At 58.2% G+C, this 21,418-nt stretch overlaps 3 protein-coding genes across 16 annotated transcripts in view; 2 read left to right on the top strand and 1 right to left on the bottom strand.

Moving 5' to 3' along the window:
* The window catches only part of MGRN1 (mahogunin ring finger 1), a 55,648-nt gene extending 50,997 nt beyond the window's left edge, over positions 1-4,651 (top strand). For 2 of the 4 annotated variants that reach the window (XM_058710737.1, XM_058710738.1), the window contains 2 exons: positions 1,072-1,116; positions 2,856-4,651. In XM_058710737.1, coding sequence (XP_058566720.1) covers positions 1,072-1,112 — 41 coding nt within the window. In that variant the 3' untranslated portion in view covers positions 1,113-1,116; positions 2,856-4,651. The remainder of the gene's footprint in view (positions 1-1,071; positions 1,117-2,855) is intronic. The other 2 variants (XM_058710735.1, XM_058710736.1) reach the window with 1 other exon arrangement.
* A 2,525-nt stretch (positions 4,652-7,176) lies between these two features.
* Positions 7,177-9,943, top strand: NUDT16L1 (nudix hydrolase 16 like 1). Of its 3 annotated transcripts, none has more exons than XR_009256593.1 (4): positions 7,177-7,505; positions 7,582-7,912; positions 8,573-8,795; positions 9,655-9,943. XR_009256593.1 is itself a non-coding variant. In XM_058710748.1 (4 exons), the coding sequence occupies exons 1-3, from the start codon at positions 7,356-7,358 to the stop codon at positions 8,792-8,794; spliced, it is 633 nt and encodes a 210-aa protein (XP_058566731.1). In that variant the 5' UTR covers positions 7,217-7,355; the 3' UTR covers position 8,795; positions 9,655-9,943. The 3 variants fall into 3 exon arrangements, 2 of the variants coding, with proteins under 2 accessions (XP_058566732.1, XP_058566731.1); XM_058710748.1 differs by having other exon boundaries at positions 7,217-7,505; positions 7,582-7,842; XM_058710749.1 differs by lacking the exon at positions 7,582-7,912 and having other exon boundaries at positions 7,195-7,505.
* A 271-nt stretch (positions 9,944-10,214) lies between these two features.
* ANKS3 (ankyrin repeat and sterile alpha motif domain containing 3) overlaps positions 10,215-21,418 on the bottom strand; it is a 33,852-nt gene continuing 22,648 nt past the window's right edge. For 5 of the 9 annotated variants that reach the window (XM_058710729.1, XM_058710725.1, XM_058710730.1 and 2 more), the window contains 10 exons: positions 19,079-19,237; positions 16,641-16,778; positions 15,978-16,087; positions 15,519-15,695; positions 13,228-13,352; positions 12,535-12,676; positions 11,898-12,070; positions 11,467-11,552; positions 10,926-11,009; positions 10,215-10,726 (listed from right to left, as the gene is read on the bottom strand). In XM_058710729.1, coding sequence (XP_058566712.1) covers positions 10,647-10,726; positions 10,926-11,009; positions 11,467-11,552; positions 11,898-12,070; positions 12,535-12,676; positions 13,228-13,352; positions 15,519-15,695; positions 15,978-16,087; positions 16,641-16,778; positions 19,079-19,237 — 1,274 coding nt within the window. In that variant the 3' untranslated portion in view covers positions 10,215-10,646. Of the gene's footprint in view, positions 10,727-10,925; positions 11,010-11,466; positions 11,553-11,897; positions 12,071-12,534; positions 12,677-13,227; positions 13,353-15,518; positions 15,696-15,977; positions 16,088-16,640; positions 16,779-16,931; positions 19,056-19,078; positions 19,238-21,418 lie in introns of those variants that run through there. The other 4 variants (XM_058710727.1, XM_058710726.1, XM_058710728.1 and 1 more) reach the window with 4 other exon arrangements.

The raw sequence follows: 21,418 nt of genomic DNA, 5'->3' as shown, positions 1-21,418 counted from the left end.
GGAGTGTGTTTCATCAGCACCCCGGGCCTACCCGAAGAGAAGCCCGTGGGTGAAAGCCTTGTCGGGGACCAGCGTTCCTTAGAGTAACATAGAATTCCAGTAAGTTCTTTCAAGGAACTTCAATGATTTCATTGTAATTAAAAGCTTGGGGTGCGGGGAGAGTCCGGAGAGGGACTTACAAGCACAAGTGTGGTTGTGATCCTTTGGGTGAAGGGGCACCTTGACCCCACCTGGCGGTGCCACCCCATGCCCCACGCCAGAGTCTGCAGGTCAGGACAGGCTGGGCTCCACCCACAGGGGACACCAGGCCCCGTGGTGTGGGGTTCTCACCTCTGCCCAGGCCAGTGGCAGGAGGCACTCTGCTGTGGAGGCGGTGGAGAGGCTGAAGTCAGAGGAAGGCCAAACCCAGCTCAGGGGCAGGATAGCCAGCAGGGTGGGGCGACACCGAGGCTCTTGGTCCCGTGCCCCACGGGTGTGGGGGAGGCAGCACTGTCAGGAGTTGGGCAGGTCCTCACCGATGTGCCCACCTTCATAAGCACGTGTACCTACCTGTCTTCTTTACTTCTAAGCCGAATCTTCTGTTCCCATCTGGTGTGTGTGTGTGTGTGTGTGTGTGTGTGTGTGTGTGTGTGAGAGAGAGAGAGAGAGAGAGAGAGAGAGAGAGAGAGAGAGAGAGTGCGCGCACGAGAGAGAACCGGACGTGCACACACCGGGACAGCTCTCCCGTGGAGGCACGGGCATAGTTTTTTGAACCTTAGTGTCCCCTGTTGATTGCAGAGTTAGGAGGTGGGGAAAACCCTTGAACTTAACTGGTGAACACCTAGCTGCCGGGCGGGGCCCTTCCTGGCCCCGCCCCGCCACCCCTGCCCAGGCCTGTCCTGGCTGAAAGTCTCTGCGTTGGACTGCGGCCCGGTGCTCTGTTCTCCTGTTTCAGCACATCATTGTGCCCCCCACCCCCACCCAGCGTGCCCCCGGGGACTCTTGTCCTAAAGCAGTGCGTTTGCTGCGGAACGTGCTGGTCTGTCTAGCGCTTTGCTAACTGAGCTTCCATGTCTCTCCTCCTCTGCACAGCCCTGGGGCCTGACTCCTGCTCTGTTGGTATAGAGGAGTAAGCTGGTACGTGATCGCCTTCCTACGCGTGTGGGGTGGCTCTGAGGGGCATCCTTGACAGTGTTGGAGAGAGGACCTCGCCAGCTGGCTCTCCTGCTCCCTCCCTGGGGGGTTCCTTCCCCTTCTCTGGGCTTCCTCCGCATCCGTGTCTTCCCTGGGGTCCTGGATTCTGAATCCAGAGCTCCCCAAATGTGCTACACCTTTGCCCTTGAGAGGTGGTCCTGGGAGGTCTGGCCTTGGCTGACTTCCGGGGCCAGAACTTTTCTGTCTGGACTAGATAGCCCAGGCAAGCTCTTCCAGGGCCTCAGGAATGGTGACAGCCCTTGCTGAGACCCCATTGTTGTTGCTCACTAACCTGTCCCCCAGCCTACCTGTGGAACCTTCTGGAACACCAGCACATGGTGAAATCGGTCTGTCAGGAGGCCATGTGAGGTTGACCCCACGTCATCGTCCCCCCCCCCCCCCCCCACACACACACACCGCCAGGGAGTTGCCCTCTACCTGGGTGACTTTGCCAAATGATTGTTTCATGGAAGGCTGTTCCAAGAGCACCACCAGCACATAGGCAAGTGCTTTGAGGACCCTCTTCCCTTCCTTTGCCTGATGTTAGCGGCTCTGGAAACCTGGTGCCTCTGGTGGCCCAAGTTTTCCCAAACCTGTGTTGGGTGGAGCGCGCCAGCAGGAGGCCCGGCCCGGCAGCTCCGGCTGGCGTGCGGCCGTCCCCCAGGCAGCTGTCCTGAGCTTCGGTGTTTGTCCACTTGTTTTGACGGCTGCTCTTATGTTCCCACGCGAGCCTTTCTTGCTCTCCTTGAATGTTTCTTCTGACAAATCTTACCCACTGTTGAAATAGGGCCCAACCCTTGCATAAAGTTGGCCCTGTCCTCCGTGTCATTGCTGAGTGCTGTGATGGAGGTGAAACTTCCAGAAGTAGAAAATACACACAGGTCAGGCCGAGCTACGGAGAACTGGATGTTGCCTGCAGGCTGCATAGCAGAGCTGAGTCCCTGCGTGAAGCCACAGCCCCTAATAGTTCCCACACCTCAGGCTGTGTCATGAGTGACATGTGGCAGAAGCACTCCTGGGTTTGCTGTTGGAGGAGTGTCCTGGGGAGCCCGTCCTCAGCAGGCAGGCGGCTGGCAGCTGGTGTTGTGCGGCCCTGAGCGTGGTGCCGGTCATTCATTGCTGTAGGCCTGGGTCACAGCTCCAGCACCAGCACCCCGGGGGGCAGACTTGGTCCAGGGACAGAGCGCCTCGTGGCATCGGGAGGCAACAGTGTGGAAATGGCCAAAAAGGCCTCTAAAGAAGGCTGGGTGGGGTCCTGGGGCTGCTCTGAGCACAGGATGTGCACCCCGGTCCACGTCCACTCCCCTCCGCCTGGGTGTGACTGAGTTCCGGCCTAATCAGTAATAAAGCCCTGAAGGACGGCGGCTGGTCAGATCCCGAGAAGCGCGGACCGGGCAAGGGAGGAGGCCCAGGGGGCCACGAGCCCACGGCGCCCGTTGCGTTCTGTTCTGGGGCATCGGCTGGTGCCACTGCCTGGCATCTGCTCCCAGAGGGACGGACCCCTCTTTCTCTGTTAGGACCTGGAACTCCAGGTCTTTGTGTGGTCCTGCCACAGACACACAGTAGAGGGTGCCGGGTGGCCCTGTCCTTGGTGGGGGACTCCTGGTTGGTAGATACACCCTGATGGGTGAGGTGGGGACTTGCCCGGGCATGACCCCTTCTCCCTCTGCTCCTGCCTGCAGGATGGTCCACCTCCGTGGAGATGCCCCGCAGCCTCCGTACCACTGGCCCACCCCGGCCTGTGCTTGGTGGCCCCAGTCCTGATTCTGGGGCCACTGAGCTGACCCCACTCTGAGAGCCTGGCCAGGCTGGCAGCATGGAGCCCTCAGCTCCCCAGACTTTGCCGAGGGGCCACCGGATTCCAGCGTGACCCCTGGCCTCTCCTGTCTTGCACGCTCTGCGTGGCCACTGGCTCCGAGGGGCCGGACGACCCTTGATTGAAGAGCATAGTGGACAGTCTCCTCTGACAAATTCTTTTTTCTGTAGTTGATGTATTTGTAAATGGTACAGATGAAGGACAGCAGCTTTCTGTCCTGGGCTGTGAGCTCTGGGGTTTCCCCCAAATGCCCCATTGGCTGAGTGGCCAGGACCAGGGCTTGACCACCCACCTGCGGCCTGGATTGGCTTCTCCTGTCACCCCAGCCACTGGGGACTCAACAGCCTGAACACTCAGCACAGACTCGCAGAAGAACAGTGTACTGGTGGGTGAGGTGCTGTCTTCACAAGAGGTGTTGTAGGGGCCTTGTTGCCAGAGGAGGAAGGGAAGGGGGGTCTGAGTCCCGGTCAGTGAAGGAAACCGTGCCTGTCCCCTGTCCCTCGTGCTCCCGTGTCCTCGGCAGCCTGGCTGTTGCTGCTGCTTCCCCTTCCTGCTCCGGCCCTGGAGGCGGTTGCCTCCCACAGCCGACCTTCCCCGCGGCCCGGCTCAGCCCTGGGCAGGGGGGTGGTGGCCACGCAAGGCTGCCGTGTGGGTCTGATCCAGGGGCAGAGGCACAGGAGCACAGGCCATCTGCAGCACTTGGTGACCGGTGGCCCCTCTGCGGGCCCTGCACCTTCTCCGAAGTGGCTCTGATCACACGGCAGGGCCCTCCAGGTGAAGGGGCTTCCGCTGGGCTAGAGGGGCTGCCGTCCACTCACCCCGGGGAGGGCTCTGAGCAGCTTCCCTGCTTCCTCTTCACCATCATAATGTCACTAGTTTCTCTTGGATTTGACCTGTCTGGGGTCCCTGAAGGTGGACCTGCCTGGGGAAGGAACATCCCATCCGAGGTGACCTTGTTCTTTTTTTTGTTGTTGGTTTTTTCTTTTGTTGTTTTTTTTTTTTTTTTTTTTTTTTTTGAGCAAAATTCTTTGGGCAACAGAGGCAGAGGGGGCATCGAGCCCTGGTGCACCAGGGTGAGAACCGCCTGGGGGCACCTTGAGCCAGGTGGTTGGGTCTTTGCGGCTCCCTGGGCCACAAACACGTTCCTGGCCTGGGTGTGGCACGCAGAGGGGCCCACTTCCTGGGGATCTGCCCTGGGAAGGATGGTTCTGGGGCAGCCAGCAGCAGTCCACAGAGCCCCGGGCCTCACCGGCACCCCTCCCGAGGCTCGTCCTGCAGGGCGCTCAGGAGAGAAACCAGCAGTGTGAGATTCGCTTTCTGTGCAGTCGAGCCCGTGAGCAGAGCGCTGCCTTACACACAGCCCTCCGCCAGGCTCAGGCCAACCTGTCCCAGTTGCCCGACTCCCCGGCCCCCGCCCCCTGTGCGCATGCCTGCACATACGCCAGGGTGCGCACGCGTGAGTGCCGCGCACATGCTCGCAGGCTGCCTGCCCCCCGACCCACACCCCGGCCTCGCCATTGGTATTGGTGCCAGTACTCTGTCTGAAGGCCGGGATGCAGACTGGCCTGTCTCGGACTTAACACGTGCTCTCATTTGACGTACTCTGGCTGGTTTTTGTTCGTTTTTACTGTATATTTATAGTAATAAAATCATGCAGCAATATCTCGTCCATTCCTTCCTCTGCGCATAGCACCGAGGGACCTCCGCTGTCTCCCGGTCTGGAGGCAGGACAGCTGAGGGGCTCATGGCCGCTCACACGCCCCGGCAGCGCCAGCCGGGGCTGTGTGGCCGCAGCCTCCGTTTCCTCGTGTGTGAGGTGTCTGTGACACAGGACTTTAATAAGAGGGGTGAGGGTGCAGGAGATGGTGTGTGAGGCACGTGGGATCCTGTTGATGACAGCTGCCATCGTCGTGCCGATTCTGGGTTGGAGTGGGGCTCCTTACGAGCAGTGGAGGAGGAGCCGGCACGTCCAGGTGTGCAGGTCGCTGCTGCAGGTGCCGTCGGTATCGCTGATCCATCCCGGATACTCGGCACCTCCGTGTGTGCCGGGCTGGAGAGGGCCGAGACACGCGAGGTTCAGGCTCCTGGGAGTTTGTGTTCTAGGCCGTGAGGCCCTGCGCGGTTTTGGTTACTGTTGGGAAGAGCGTCGGCTGGTGGTGACAGGATGGAGTCGCATGGGGTCCTTGATTTAACCTGTGGTTGAGGAGGGCTTCTCTGAGGAGGAATTTCGGCTGAGCAGTGCAGGATGGGAAAGAGCTGGTCCTGGAAGAGAGCCCAGCCAGCCAGCACAGCAAGTGCAAAGGCCCTGAGGCCAGAGTGAGCCTGGTGTGACCGCTGAGCAGAAAGAAGCCCGAAGTGTCTCCAGTTGCTGGAGTGTCAGAATCGAGGAGTGTCGGGGTGCAGATGCTACAGGACCTCATAGGGACAGCAAGAGTTTTATTCTGAGAGCAGTCAGAGGCTTTTCCACAGGCAGCAACTCTCTCCAGCTGTCACGTGGGATGGATTAGAGGGCCAGCTGTGGCTGCCAGCTTCCCTGCCCAGCAAGCGGCCTCCCAGGAGGGCGAGGCTGTGGTGGCCTGGAACACCCATGAAGCACAGCCACCACACCGCCACCCACCAGCAGCTCCTTTGCAAATGTGGTTCCAAGCTGCCTCCCCAGGTCCCCTCTTTGACTCAGGCGCTTAATGGTGGAACCAGTGTTCTCAGCCATCTAGTCCGTGCCCCAGGGAAGGCCTGTCACCCTCAGCCCTGCAGCTGCTCGGTCGTGTTTGGGGCGACGTCTGGGTCGGACGTCTCGCAAGGGGGTGCACTGGATGTCCCTCCACTTTCCGCCAACAGACGAGGAACTTTGTTAACATCTTGTTTCAGGGAGGGGTTGGGGCGTGGGGCACCTTTCCTCTGTGCCCCCTGCCAGCCCTGGGTTTGGGTTGTGCACTGTGGCCTGGAGACACGGTCCTCTCTGGAGGGCCCTTCCCCTCACCAACATCTCTTCAGACACGGTCACTTGCCTTAGGGATCTGGCTTCTCCCTGCCAACTGTGGTGGCCCGTTTGAATCCTGGTAGAGGCCATGGATGGGGGGAGAGAGAGCCTCCCTCTTTAGATCCTTACTCCCCTGTGTGTGACACGATACCGGCACGACCCGACGTGTGAATGAGCTCCCGGTGGGTCCTTACCAACACTTGCCTGCCCTCTGCCCCCGCTCTCTTCTGCTCAGGGCAACCTTCTGTGCCCCAGAGCTTGCCCTGGCTCACTGCATGGTGAGTGCACATGGTGGTTCCTTCACTCAGCAAATCTGTACCCACCGTGGGAGGAAAACGGAGTGTGGGCCAACTAGTGGTCGAGTGGCATCGTTGCTCTCCCCTGGACAATGTTCCCCATGCTCCTGAGCCCCAGCGATGATTCCCTTCAGCAGCAGACACAGGTATGTACCTCAGGGCCTCTTCCGTGAAAGTTGGGAGGTTTTCTGTTGTGGACACTGGTCAGGAGACAGGGTGGAAGTCTGGGGTGAGATCCTGGCTCTGGCATCAGCTGCTGGGTGCCCTTAAGGCCAGTCCTGTTCCTCTCTGCCCCAGGTTCCTCCTTGGTAAATTGGGGAGAGCCCATTTCCTCCAACCGTCCCTGGCATATGGTGGCTGACTGGGAGGATGCTTGGCAGGCTGCGCCAGGAGGGATTTAAGGTACTTCCCAGCACCCTGGCTGAGTAGCAGCCCCAGGGCTGTGCGTGGACACGGACGGTGGGGGCAGCTCGAACTATGCCAGGCCCCGCTTTCCTTGCTCTTCTGGAGTCGACCAGCAGTGACCTTGGACCGGAGTGCTTGGCTGGCGCGCGCGCAGGGAAAGGTCTTGCCCACTGGTCGCCAGGCTCCCGTAAGCCCTCCTGGGGGAGTCGCCGGCAGGGAGCTAGAGGCGAGGGCTGGTAGTGGGCAGCCTGCGGGGCGGCGCCCCCACTGAGGCGCTGGGGGAAGGCCCCGGACTCGGCGGTTCCTGCTAGTGACGGGCAGTCGGAGCCCCAGCCCTGCAGGCAGCGCTTGCCCGAGGCCCCCCGCGACAGCGCTCGGCTCGGCTGGGCTCGGCTGGGCTCGACTGGGCTCGGCTGAGCTCGCTTGGCGCGGAGCCCCCTGGGCGTTGTGGTTCTCGGGGCCGGTGGGTGGGAGCGCGTGCCGTCCCAGCCTCTGCACACGCCCCTTCCGCGCCTCAACGACGCGTCGGGGCGCCGGGATGGGCTCGGCCCCGACGGGCATCAGCAATTGGTGGAGAGGCGGGGCCCAGGGACGCGACTGCCTGCGGATTGGTCGGACCTGGCGGGGGCGGGCCCGCGCATGCACTTAAGGAGAGGCGCCCCAGTCGAGCCGGGGTAGTGCCAAGATGTCGGCGGCAGTGCCGGAGCTGAAGCAGATCAGCCGTGTGGAAGCTATGCGCCTGGGGCCGGGCTGGAGCCACTCGTGCCACGCCATGCTGTACGCCGCCAACCCCGGGCAGCTTTTCGGCCGCATCCCTATGCGCTTCTCGGTGCTGGTGAGGACGCGGGTGGACGGGCGGGGATCAGGGCGCCGCTCGCACCCCGCGCCCGTGACCCGGCGCTCCCTTGCAGATGCAGATGCGCTTCGACGGGCTGCTGGGTTTCCCCGGGGGCTTCGTGGACCGGCGCTTTTGGTCTCTGGAGGACGGTCTGAACCGGGTGCTGGGCCTGGGCCTGGGCTGCCTGCGCCTCACGGAGGCCGACTACCTGAGCTCGCACCTGACCGAGGGCCCGCACCGCGTCGTGGCGCACCTGTACGCACGGCAGCTGACGCTGGAGCAGCTGCACGCCGTGGAAATCAGCGCGGTGCATTCGCGCGACCACGGCCTGGAGGTGGGGCCGCCGCCCGGGCCCCGCCCCCCGCCCCGGGGTTTGGCTCTGGCCCCGTGGAAGGCACCGATGGGTAACACGTCCCCCTGAGGGTCCCCTGGCCGGGCTGGGTGGGGTGTCGCTGTTTCCAGCATCAGGGTGGGGAGAGGGACCTGAGGGCAGCGGTGGGAGAGGGGGGCCCGGGGTTCCCTCGGGGCTGTGTTCCATCTGCCTTGCTGCCTGCCATTGCCAATCCTGGGAGTGGGGAGTGGGATCGGTGGGGGGATGGGAGAGGGTGGTGGCTCCTGGGGAGGTGGGAAACTAGGGCTGCGTTCAAGGGCCGGGACCTCATGGTTGGGGTGATGAAGGCTCTTAACGGTTTGTGGGTTTTATTTATAGTCTGGAGAACTGGGAGTCACACTTGGGGTGTTTGCGATTCACCAGTGGAAGAGGGAGCATGGGGTGTGAACTAGGGGGGGGCTTCCTGCCAGCGGATGGGGGCTGGAATTAGAGGACGCAGAGAGAGGGTGGAAGATGCATGGGGTCAGCTTTGAAACTTGCTTGGGGAGTAAAGGGGCTGCACTGCTCCAAGGGTGCCGCTGGCTTGCGCCTCACTAGACCCCGCCTGGGTCTCCCATTACGTCCTTCGCAACCTGGCTGGCCTTGTCCTGGCCTGGCAGCTCACAGGCCCCTCCTGCTAGGGCTGCACCGTTGGCGTGGGGCCTGGTCCCACTCTGGTGTCCTCTCCATGCAGGTGCTGGGGCTTGTGCGGGTTCCACTTTACACCCAAAAGGACCGAGTTGGTGGCTTTCCCAACTTTCTGAGCAACGCCTTTACCAGCACTGCCAAGTACCAGCTGCTCTTCGCCCTCAAGGTGCTCAACATGATGCCCGAGGAGAAGCTGGCTGAGGCTTTGGCTGCTGCCACAGAGAAGCAGAAGAAAGCCCTGGAGAAGCTCCTCCCATCTTCCTCCTGAGGTTGATTCTATGCTGCCTGTCTCCTGCCCTCCCCTGGTCCTATCTGTGCCCTAAACTCTTGGGGGAATGACTGCATGGGGCGAGGAGGCATCTTGTCCTCTCCATCACCCCACCACCCCGAACAGCTACTGGGTGGTGGCCAGGTTAGTGGGAGCCCAGCCCACCCCGATCAGGAGGTGGCTTGTTTGCACTGGACCTGGCTCTCCAGGCTCAGGACATTCTCTCCTACTCCAAAGCTCTAACCCTCCTCCACATGAGACACACGGGCTGGTGGAGGGACCACCTGGTTACCCAGGTGGGTAGGTGCACACACACACCCTTGAGTCCGTTTATTCTTGTGGAGGGATGCCTTTGAGTCCTGTCACCAGCCAGCCCCAGGGCCTAGAGAAGAGCTGGCCCAGTACTGTGAACTTTGGTGGTGGTCATTAGCTTTGTTTTCTGAGCTGTGTCAACTGAGCAGTGAGGCTTCAAAGCCCCTTTACCCCATTGGGGCCCAGTCCCCCAGGTCAGTTGGGGCCACGAAGCCCAGCTGTAGATGGAGTTGGTGAAAGAAAGCAAAGTCCGGTCTTGGCTGCTCTCTGTGTTCTCTGGTTCTGGCCACAGGCCCAGGGCTGGGTGCATGAGGGGTCCCCCTTTCCCACTGCCCACGGACTTCAGGGTGGGAGCCAGGCCTGAGTGCTGGGTTCCATTCAGCACGGAGCTGATGATACAGGTCTCCCGTCCCTCTGGTCACTGTGGCACTGCCCCCTCAGACCTCGCTGGGCCCTGTGCCTGGTCTGGGGTTCCTGGCTACACCTGGGCTGAGCTCGCTGCCCTTTCCTTGGCTTTGAAAGCCTCCCTTTCTCCATTCCCATCACAGTCCACAGGCTGCTCCAGGACCTGGTATGGAAGCACTGGCCGAGTGTGCAGAATGACAACAGCAGCGCCACCACAGATGGGAAGGTCACCAGTGGCCGTCTCCTACGGCCCTATGTCTGCAAAGACTCCTCAGTGAAGCTAAACCAGTTTGCACGGCACCTGCTTGGTCTGGTAAGGAGAGCTCTGCTCCAGCCCAGCCTGAGCGTCTGTTCCACCTTAAAGCCTCAGTGAAGTGGTCAGCACGTGTGGGCAAAGGCACTTCGTTCTGTAAATAAAATACCTGTACCTCGTTCCTCTCTCATTTCCTGGGGCACCGGGGCCACGCGTGCGTCACCCTTCAGACTGCTCTGGCGGAACTGAGGGGGCTCTGAGCGCACGTAGCTCTAGCCCCAGGGGAGGGACAGAACAGGAGAGGGCAACCAGTCCGCCCTGCTCTGAGCGTGGCGGTCTCTGTCCTGGCAGAGGGGGCTGGGTCCCAGTGAGTTGCTGAAGGGGGGAGGGTTGCCCCGTGCTTTGGTTTGTCAGCCAGTACTGCATGTCGCATGACCAGAACAGAGTCCCTCACCAGCAGATCTTAAATTTTATTTTCCAGCAATGACATCCGCTACCCAGGCGCCCAGTCCTTTCAGTGTGGCGCCTGCGGTGTATGGGGGCCCGCTGTCTCCCCGTGGCCCTGCCTGCTCTGGGCCTGACCCCCCCGCTTCTGGGCGAGAGGCCCTCGTCCTGCCTCTGCGTGGGCCTCACTGCCCTGTCCTGCCTCTGCCAGCTGCTCCGGGGGCCTGATCCTCTGGCCCCCGCTCGGGCCCGGCCTGCTGCAGCCACTTGCTCACTGCCCTCCTGTCTTCCAGGCACACAGCTTCAGGGTGGATCAGTCACCCAACGTCAGATTCTGAGAAGGGACAGGGAAGACTGAAGTGGGCACTCGCTGCTGCCCGGTACACCCTGCTCTCCGGCCTGGGTCCTGGGCTGGCGGACACTCACCGTCCCTCCCAGCTAAGGCTCCCGCCAGTTCTCCTTCCCGTTCAGCACTTGCAGCTTCTCCAAGCTCTGGGTCACTGAGCATAGCACTCGCCCTGAGGATGGGAGCAGTTAGTTGCTGCTTCATGAGTGTGGGAGGGTGGGGGAGGTGCCTAGGAATGCGTGACCTTGAGGACAGTGGGCTATGGTAGAGCTGTCTCGGGGGTCTCAGCTGACTAGGATTCCCCGTTTACCCACTTCTGGCCCCAGGCTGGGGATGAGGCCACCGGCTGTCGGACACTTTGGGAGACTCACCCATTTCCTGGACTCGATCCTCCAGTGCTCCGGAAAGCTCGGGGAGGCTCAGAGCCTGCAGGGAAGCCTGCCAGCCTTTGGAATCTGTGGGGCAGAGAGCCAGGTGGGCCTCGGGCTTGTGTGGTCACCACAGGCCCCGCCGCTTTGTCCTGGGCTGCTGACGCCAGGGGACCCACCCACTGTCAGTACCTGCTTGACACTGTTCTATCAAAATGTGTTCGCCTGCTTATTTTTCCAAAGCACTGACTGGAGGGTCAATCAGGGTGCAGCCCCAGGAATGAAAGTGTGAGGGTCCCTGGCTGACAGTCAGGCTTGACCCTGGGTAGCCCCGACTGCAAGCTGAAGAAGTCACAACATTGTGGAGGACGTTAAGTCCCACCCCAGGGAGGCACGGTAAGGAAATGGGCTGGATAGGAAGCCCTCACCCTGGATCTCTTGCAGGAAGGGAGTGGGAGGGTCAGTGTGGTAACTGCTGGAACGGGTGGTAAAACCTGGCCTGGGGCAGCATCCATGCGATCCGGGACCAGGACAGCTTTCTTACCAGCCGTGGGGAGGGCCGGGCCCTGGGGGAGCCCTCGGGTGGACTCTTCCTGCTTCACTCTGGCTGACAACTCGGCTTGACAAGCTCTGCCAGACACAAGGCCAAGTGCTGGTGAGGGGGAGGGTGTCCTCCCTGGCCCCAGCAGGGCAGCACGTACCCCCACCTCCCTGAGTGGCCAGTGGGGCTCTGCCTTCAGGGCAAGCACACCAGGCACCTTCGGGGACAAGCCCTGAGGGCCCGAGCGCTTCGTTGCAGATGCTTGGGGCCCCATTTGCTGCCTGGGTCTGCCCTGTGGAAAGGAACAGCCACAATGAAACGGATGATGGTGGCGAGTACTCCAAGACGCCTTTAAGAACAACCACCTGGTTGAAGAATCTGGAGGAATCAGCGACTCAGGGTCTGGCCTGGGAGCAGCTCAGATGCCCACTTACCGCAGCTGGTCCAAGACGAGCGCAGCGTCCCGGGCCAGGGCCCAGGTCTCCTGCAGCTGGGCGTACACGTCCTTCCGGGCACCGTCCTGCTCCAGGAGGCAGCTCTCCACCACCGCTCGCAGCTCCTGCTCCTGCGACACTTGGCCTCGCATGGCCTCCACCTCCTCACAGCGCTGCAGATGGAGAGGCGGGGAGGGGTGGTGGCAAATGACCAGGGCCACTCAGGCTGGGTCCCCCTCAACCTCTCTGTGCCATACCCACTAGCTCTCAACTCCCACTCTCCTGGGCTGGAGGAAGGGAGCACCTGTCTCCACCTTGGAGCACCCCCTGCTTTGGATCCCTACTCTTAAGCCCAGTGACATCCATGCCAGCTGCTTGTGCTCTGCCCTCACCCTTTCTCTCCTATGTCCAGCTGACCTCCTGTCCAACGTCCCCTGCCTTTGTGAGCCGTCTTCCTGGAGGCCTGCCTGTGCATCTCCACATTTACACACAAGCAGTAATGCTTTCTGTCCCAACGCCCGCCCTGGCTGCTTCTCCCTACTCCCCCTGGGTATTTGTCCCCACCACTCGGTCTCCACAAATGTGTCGTCCCTCACTGCAGGTGGGTGTCCAGGTCCCTGCCCCGCTCACCACATACTTTGTGCAGCTGGATGGCCAGCTCCTGCATCTCAGCTTCTAGCCGGTCGGCATACGCCAGCTCCAGAGCATCGCTGGGTGGCCGGGCACTGCTGTGCCAGCGGGCAATGGCAGAGGTCATCTTCCTCTTAGGCCCAAACAAGCTGCAAGGGTGAATGAGAGAATGAGGATCTGCTGTGCGTGGAGTTGCCACGGAGGCCAGCCTTCCACCAAGACAGCCCCCTAGGAAAGATTCCAATTTTGAAAGGGCACAGTGGTCCCGGATCCTGGGACAGATGACAGAAACAAAGGGTCTTAAGAAGTGACCACAGCAGGGGCTGGCCTGCCCTGCCCGTTTCCTTCCCCAGCCTGGCTGCTGATCTCCCTGAACAGGGAGCTCAGGCCGGCCGGGGCTAGGCTGTGACTGGCCTCCTACCAATCGGGAAGCTCTCCAAAGTGAATGGTAGAAAACCTCTGGGTGCCCTTATCACAGCACTGGCAGCCAGGCCAGCCGGGGGACCAGACCCAGGCCTTCGGCACCTCAACTAGCTGCAGCCGGAAGACCAGAGAGAGGACAGCTGGCTGCAGAGAGCAAGGGGATGCCCAGACAGGACAGGTGGTTCCATCGGAGCGTTGGGCAGTTGGGAGCTAAGCGACCCCCTCATGTTTGGCTGAAGCGAGGGGGGCGTGGCCACAGAGGCCCCTCTGCACTCACGTGATGCCGATTTCCTTCAGGTCACTCTCGGTGAGGGTCAGGAAAATGCGGAGGTCCACGTCCTGCTCCTCAAACACCTGCAGGTACTTGAGACACCCAATCTGCTCCAGCAGTGTGGCGAGGTCCTGGAGAACAAAGGAGCCGGGGTGGGTCAGAGGATGGGCGGGCCACCAAGACACGGGGGCCAGAGAAGACACTGCTTTGGTGCAGATTCTGTCACCGCATCCACCTAAGCCGGGTCAGGCCTGTGGACCCCCCCCCCAGGTTCTGCGGTGGGTCACCTCTGACTGCAGCCCCCTCCTCTGCAGCCTCAGGCAGAGCAGGTGGTCCAGAGATACTTCCCACCTGCCTGTGTCCCTGCAGCCAGTGTCCTTTCATTACAGCCTGGACACCGTTCGTGTTCACATAGGGCAGGTCTGCAGGCAACAAACTCTTAAGTCTTTTTTTTTTACCTGCGGCCTTCTTAATTTCTCCTTCACTCCTGAAGGACAGTTTCTGCTTGGCTATAGCATTCTTGGTTGGTTTGTTTCTTCCATTAATCTGACGCTGTCATCAAATGCCCTCTAGACCCCATGGTTTCTAATGGGAAATTAGCAGTTAATCTCATGGGGGTTCCTTGTATAAAGACTCCCTTCTCTCACTCCCTTCAAGATTCTTTTGGTTTTGGACTAATTATGATAGATCTAGGCGTAGATCTGAGTCTAACCTACTTAAGAGTTCACACAGCTTCTTGGATGTGCAGATTCATGTTTCTGATCAAATCTGGGAAGGCTTGGCTGTTTTGAAACATTTTTTTATGCTCCCGACCTCATTCTGGAACACCATTATGTGTACGTTGGCTGCCTGATGGCGTCTCCTAGGTTTCTGTCCATCCTTTCCTCTCTTCTCTGACACGATAATCTCAATGGATCTAGATCATGCTTGTGGGTCCTTCTGTGCACTCCAATCTGCTCTTGAGCCCTCTCTTGGAGCTTTCATTTCAGTGATTCTACTTTTCATCTACAGATTTTCTGTTTTTATTTCTATCATTTTGTTAATATTCTCTATGTAGATACGGTTCCCTTTAGCTCACTGAACATATTTTAAGAAGCTGATCTAAAGTATTTGTCTTGGGGTGCCTGGTGGCTCAGTCGGTTCGGCATCCAATTCCTGGTTTCAGCTCAGGTCATCACTGCACGGTTTGAGAGGTTTGTGTTTTTGAGTCCTGCGTCAGGCTCTGCCCTGACAGTGCGGAGTAGGCTTAGATTTCTCTCTCTCTCTGCCCCTCCCTGGCTCTCACACGCATGCTCACTCTCAAAATAGAGAATGAAACCTTGAAAGAGCCCAGCTTCATTTTGCCCCCCTGCGGTGGCTGTCACAGCTACCTTGGTACTGGGGGTGAGGATGGGAACAGGGCAGGTTAAAGCGCTACAGAGCTTTCCGTTCTTCCGGACAGTCGGCCACTTCTCACGAATAAAAATGTTCAAGTTGCTCAAAGCCTTTGGTTGATTCGGTTTTGCTACTCTGACCACTTCTGCCAGTTTTTTGTTGCCTTTAATGGAGGAGTAAATTTTCAAATGTTGTCACTCTGCCAATTTCCTCAACCTACTTTCTAAAACATCCTTAAGAACCTATCGCCCACTCTCCCATCAAGACGCGTTTAAGAAACTGAAAGGTGTAGCCCCTCGGTGGGCCTGGGAACACAGGCGCTGGAGACGGCTCCCGGGAGGCGTCACAAGGAGAAGCCAACAAGATCACCAGCTTGTAGTGAACAGCAGAGCTGTGACGTGAACAAATGGCAAAAAATGAATTCTTTCATCTTTGTACTGCTTATGCTCCCAAAAAGTAAGAGAACACGATGAACAGACGGTGGGCGGCTGTGCCATACCAGTAACCCCTAAGAAGCTGGGTGAGCCACAGCAACCCACGAGGGAGGCAGAGATGGCAGTTTTCATCAAGTGCCACTTCATCTCCGCTTCGCGTGCATCTCCTCACTGACTCCCGACAGCAGCTCTAGATGGGTCCACTTTTTCTCCTCTCCAGGCTCAGGGAGGCTGAGGAGAGTACGGAAACCAAGGAGAGAGACAGATCCCTCCTATGGAAAGGGATGGAACAGAAACCCTGCACTGGCACTCGTGGCCATGAGGAATCCTCTCGGCCTGAGCAGCCTCACAGATCATCTGGGGGAAACCATCTCCACACTCTCTCTCAACGGGGCCCAGCCCATCCTCAGTGCACAGTAAGGGCCTTGTGAAGCACTACACGTGCCACGTTTCTAACTGCGTAACTGCCAGTTTCACAGATGATCTCACCTGGGGTCCTGAACAGAGAGACCTCTCCGTCTGGGAAACAGATCCTGGGGAGCAGGCTGCACCAGCTGGCCCAGTGCTGGCGGGCCACTGGCCGTCACTGTTGCTGTAACGATTCTTGGTCTTCATGTAACTTTTAGTTTGCTTGCGAACCGAGCTTTGACACGCATGATCCGAATCCTGTGGTGAGAAGGGTGTGTCCAGAGTTAACACCAAGGGGCCGCATCCACTCTACTCTCTGCCCCACGATCCCAGTTGTGAAACGCCCCCAGCAGCCAGAGAGGCTTCGCTGGTGACCCGCACCGTGGTCTGCGTGGCCCGGATCCGTGGAGGGCAGCCAGGACTTTGCGTGTCTGATGTGCACAAAGTACCGGTCTCCAGACTCGCCCTCTCCAAGGAGGCAGCCCCCGCAACACCAGCAAAGGGGAGGGAGGCGGGAGATCAAGAAAGGAGAAGCTTCACCTCGTTGCTCTCCAGAGAGGCCTCACTGCTGACTCCTGGGGCTCTCGCCAGGCCCTCACTGCTGCTGCTGCGCCTTGCGACCCCCAGGTTGGCACAGAAGGCGTGCTCCTCTGAAAACAGTGAAGATGGGAGAGCCTGACCACAGGTCTCACTCGCGGGAACTCCCCAGAGCCCAGCGTCCACTGCATTCACCAGCTCCTGAAACAGCTCACTGGTGTCTTCTGTTTCACGCGGCTGCCTGGCCCAAGCCCTCGCACCTAACGCGACGGGGGGTTTGCCTATTTCGTTCACTGAGAAAGCCAAGCATCTAGAACGGCGCTTGGCGCACTCGGCACTCAGTAAACGGCTACTGAACAAACGACAGGTAACACAGCAGACGTTTCCCTGATGGCTCACCAGTCAAGGAGCTAACCTTGTCTGGGACGACTCCCCCAGACGCCGCGTGGAGAGACAACTGGGCCAGAAGCTGCACCCCACCTGTCCCCTGCTGGCTTCTGGGTCCTCACGAGAGCCAGGGCCCTTCTGTACCCTTCACCCCACCGTTCTCTACCAGCTGGACCCACCACAGTCCCATGCCCCCGGGGGGGGAAGGGAGGGCAGCACACAGGAGCTCCTAACTCCAAGTGAGCCCTCAGCCGGGGTGGGTGTATAGGGTGCACGTACCCCGACTGCTGCTGCTGCTGCTCTCCACATCCCGGTCATTGATAGGGGAGGTGACGTCCCTGTAGCAGAGGCCGCCCGCCTCCAGGGGATTCTCATCACTGCTGTTGAAGGTGACATAGCCCCGCGGAGGCACCTGCTCTGTGGACACGAGGGGGGGCCATAAGCCCACATGAGCACAAAAGAGACAAACTCAACCACCCGAGAGGACCTGCAGCATGGGGGAACGGCCAGGATCCAGGCAAAAGCTGAAAGAAAATTCCTAACTGGCCTTTCTCCCTCCCGTTCGCTCACCACAGTAACCTGGACACAACCATGCAGTCTGCAGGAGGGGAAACAAACTCTGAAGGTCTGGAGACCAATGTGTATCCCTGGACAAGCGCATGTGGGTCAGGGCCAGCACCCGCTCCACCACACCGTGCTGTTGCTTTCCCAAGTGGACAAAGCAGGAAACGGACAGCTGTGTTTACAGATTTCTGAGCCAAAGGGAAACCACAGCACTAGCAGGAAATGTCATCTCACAGGCACCAGCCTTCACACTTCCTGTGACTTTCCAACACAGACATCCAGGGGCTCCTCCTTGGGTCGATCAACCCCAACCAGCAAGATCTGGCTGAGCAGGAAGGTGGCAGGCCCTGGGCTAAAAATTAACAGCAGTAACACCAAGTTACATAACCTCTGAGTGCATCTGCCAGGAAGAAAATGGGAGAAAAGACAATACAAACCAGAGGGTTTAATTCCGACTTTGCCCCTGCCTCTTCCCCAAAGAAAGTATACTTAATTGCAGAGAAGCGACTGGCTGGTGGCGACATGGGTAACTTATTTCCTTCTTTACACTTTTCTGAAGCAATCAAGATTTACAATAAGAAGAAAGGGAAGGGAGGGAGGAAGGAAGATCAGCACGTGCTATTTATCATTCAGAAGTGTTTTTTCAGGGCTCCTGGGTGGCTCAGTCAGGTAAACCTCGCGACTCCTGATGTCAGCTCAGGTTGTGATCTTGCAGTTCTGGGACTGAACCTTGTGTCAGACTCTGCCCTGAGCCTGGAGCCTGCTTGGGATTCTCTCTTTCTGCCCCTCACCTGCCCTTTCTCTCTCTCTCCAGAAAGTAAGTAAATAAACATTTTTAAAGAAGTGTTTTTCCACTGCTGGTAAAGAGAATAATATGCACTTATAGAAAATTTAAAAAGCACAAAGTGTGGGGCGCCTGGGTGGCTCAGTCGGTTAAGCGTCCGACTTCGGCTCAGGTCAACGGACTCCTCAGAAGACACACATTCTGCCACTCAAGGACAACGGCCCAGCCAAATGCCCCAGAGCTCTGTGCTTGTAAAAGCACCGCTCTAGGAGAGAGGAGGCATGTTCTCATCCTGTAGCAACCTGTCCACAGCTGGGGGGTGGCTTCCCCAGTGGCCCAGTCACCCTACCCCTCCGTGGGTAACAGGAGAAGGTGGGGCTGGAGCTCCCAGACCAGCGCCAAGACTCCTCTCTAAGGGGCAGAGAAGGGAATCAAGCTACTGTATACTCTTCACTGAAACATGGTCTCCTGTGACTGGAAAAGTTTGTCTCCAAGCCTGGGGGTGATCACTCATGAGAGGAGCCCATCCACGCAGCCTGATGGACCAGCAGGCTTGGCCTGGCCACTGCGGGTGACAGATGCCAAAGAAGATGTAACACACCAGGGTGCCTGGATGGCTCAGCAGGTTAAGCAGCTAACGCTTTGTTCCGGCTCAGGTCATGATCTCACGGTTTGTGGGACTGAGCCCTGAGCCAGGCTCCAGCTGACAACTCAGAGACTGCTTGCGATTCTCGCTCTCTCTTCCCCTCTCTGCTCCTCCCCTGCTCGCGTGTGCTCTCTCTCTCAAAATAAATAAAACGAACTTTAAAAAAAGGAAGATGTAACTAGAAGATATCACTTACACGGAGTCTGATCACTGGGGCCAGAACAAGAGCACGAGCACCCCCTGCACTCCTCGAGAGCACTGAGCTCAACCTGAGGAGCTGACAATTCGTGAATAAACTCAGGGCTCGGGTTCTAACCCACCAGGTGCACCATCCGACAATTCTCAAATCCAGCACTCTGAGAAAAGAGAGCAAGAGCCGGTCCAGCTCTGGCTGGCGATGGGGCAGAGACTGGACTTGAACATTTTCCTGGTACTAGCTGTCCCACCACGTGATGAATGAAATCCCAGCTCTGCTATATTTCCACTGCTAAAGAGAAAGTTCTATTTGTGATTGTAACCAGTGGAAAGGAAAATCAAAGGACGAACCAAAACCCAGAAACTAGCTAGAGATTAGTCTTTCTATCACTGTAATCAATCTGGAGTCCTGGCGCTGCAGCGCCCACCGGTGGCCCACATCTCAGAAGGCTGAGAACGGTCCCTTGCGGTCAGGCCGGCCTCTCAGGAGGCACCGCCACAGAGCCATCAGGAAGTGGGAGCGCTCACCACAGCAAGGCTGCTGCATCTTGCCTCCGAGGCCGATGGCTGTGATCCTGGCCAAGGCTCGCGGCCCCTCATGGATGCTGAGGCCCTTCTTCCGACAGGGCCTCTGTCTCTGGGGAACAGGGCAGGATTCATCCGAAGAGCTTAGATCTTCAAATTTTTCTGTGGGTCAAACACCAGAATTAAGACATTTTGTTCAGTGATGGACTAACTGACGAATCCTCATGGTACACACTGGAAGAAAATCATCGTTATTGATCTTCACAAATTAAGAAGAAAAAAAAGTGTGTTTCCCACGATGTCCCTTGAAAGAAATACCACAATGGGCCAGTCCACTGCTCAGATGGGCCACGGGGACATCTGGGCAGAAAACAAGCTTGCTAAAGCAAGAATCTGAACTGAACAAGTTTGTCACAATGAGGGAGTCGTAGTTCTTATTCCTTTTTGTCCAGGTTTCCAGAATTTCTTAACAAGCGTCTCTTCACAGACCTATGGCAAAATCACAACTTCACAACTGTGTATTCTCAACCTGCACTTTGGGGAAGCAAGTGGCACATGGCAGCCGTGTGTGCCAGGTGTGGGGAAGCACCGCGCATCACCGCCCGTCAGAGCTCGAGGGCTCGGTGCGCTCACAGCCATCTTACAGCTCTCCAGTTTTCCGGATCTCATCACACCTGCAAGGCAAAACTCATGAATTTATCAGCATAAGGTTGCCATCTGGTAACACTTCACTCTTGGGCTGGTACGCTGGGGCTCAGCCGCTGCAGGACCCCCCCCCACACACACACACCCCCCGCCCCCCACAACCGCCCTGGGAACTGGAGTTCATCACAAATGATCCGAGGCCAGGAAGGGAGCCAGGCCGAGCCAGGCGGTGGGAGGGGAGCAGTGCAGTCTGGCGTGAACGGGGCAGCGATGGCCTTCAAGCGAGGGAGTTACTGACTCAGGATCCAAACGTGACCAGGGACCCCAGGCAGGCCATTGTCTCTCTCCCCGACTCAGCTCACTCCCTGCCCTCTGGATTCGATGCCACCTGGAGACTATGGTCCCACCCAGTCAGTAGATGGAGGAGTCAGAAGGAATAAAAGGACGAGAGAGGAGGGACAAGCAAGGCCAAGGGCGGCTCTGTGAATCTGCACCTGCCCCCAACACGTCCTCTGAAAGCTGACGAATCACCAAGGACTACAGACAGAGCCAAGCGATCCCCACGCTGCCACAGAATAGGAAGGCAGGGAGCACGGCTGACCCCTTTTCCTTGCTCCAGCCCAGAGGAGACATACCCACTTCTCTTCCTGCTCATGCAGACCTGGTCTCCGCAGGGAGCAAGTAGATCTAGAAGAATACCACATACAAGAGAGAGAAGTGCCAACGCTGCCCCCAGAAAAAGTCCATTCTGTGGCAGGAATACTGAAGAGTCCCGGCTGAGGGGAAGCACAGCCCTGGAGAACCAACTTGAAAATGTACATGGGACGTGAGGGGGCAGAACGGCCCCACTCCTGGAAGGCACCTTTTGGAAACTGAACAGTGAACAGAAAAAGCGAGCAGGTGAAGTTCAGGATCTGACAAGACAAAAACATATCAAGGACACACAGGCTTGGCCTAACTACATCCCCGTCCAAAGAAAACCCACAAGAAACAAACCAAACCCATCCAGTAAGGACTCCTCTCGAGACACTGGGGAGGAGAGAGTCCCGAAGCAGGGCCCTCACTGCAGCCGGACCACCAAGCCCTGTGGTGAAGTGCTCCAGCGATCCATGAGCACAACTACTCCAGGGAGGAGGCAGAGACAGGCTGGACACCAGCGACTGAAGACGCTAGTTCCCCAAACCACCGTCATAAAGGAGGAGGTAAGAAAACTCTAACACTTTCTGTGACACTCTGAGTGGATAATTTAAGTAGGCTCTCCACACGACACGGGGCAACCCTGGGATCAAGAGTTGGATGCTCTATAGACTGAGCCACCCAGGTGCCCCAGAGGCGGATACATCCTTAAACAAGCATCAGAGGATAGGAAAAAGCACCGACTTAGAAATCCAAAACTGAGACCAAAAAGACACAGGCATGTGCACACAACTGTGAGAAAGGAAAACGGAACCCAGTAAGTAAGTGGAAAACTAAGGTCAGTGGGGCACCTGGCTGGCCTGAGGTGGTAGAGCATGTAACACTCGATCTCAGAGTTGTGAGTTTGAGCCCCACGTTGGGCACAGAGATTACTTAAAAATAAAATCTTAAAAAAAACAAACATCCAAACACCAAAGGTCAAAAAATTAAAATGAAGACTCAGTTACTAGGTGCCCAAGGAAGAAGAGATTTGGATGGAAAAGAAGTACTTCAGGAAGAAAA

The sequence above is a fragment of the Neofelis nebulosa genome, chromosome 18, assembly GCF_028018385.1.
Source record: "Neofelis nebulosa isolate mNeoNeb1 chromosome 18, mNeoNeb1.pri, whole genome shotgun sequence".
Lineage (NCBI taxonomy): Eukaryota > Metazoa > Chordata > Mammalia > Carnivora > Felidae > Neofelis > Neofelis nebulosa.
Note: the sequence above shows the minus strand (reverse complement) of the source record. Positions and strands in the feature narration are given on the sequence as shown.

Excerpts from the sequence above, each read along its gene's own strand:
- NUDT16L1 (XM_058710748.1), top strand. The coding sequence starts at position 7,356 with ATGTCGGCGGCAGTGCCGGAGCTGAAGCAGATCAGCCGTGTGGAAGCT. Across the intron at positions 7,506-7,581 it reads CTATGCGCTTCTCGGTGCTG|ATGCAGATGCGCTTCGACGG; the intron begins GTGAGGACGCGG and ends GCTCCCTTGCAG. Across the intron at positions 7,843-8,572 it reads CGCGCGACCACGGCCTGGAG|GTGCTGGGGCTTGTGCGGGT; the intron begins GTGGGGCCGCCG and ends CTCTCCATGCAG.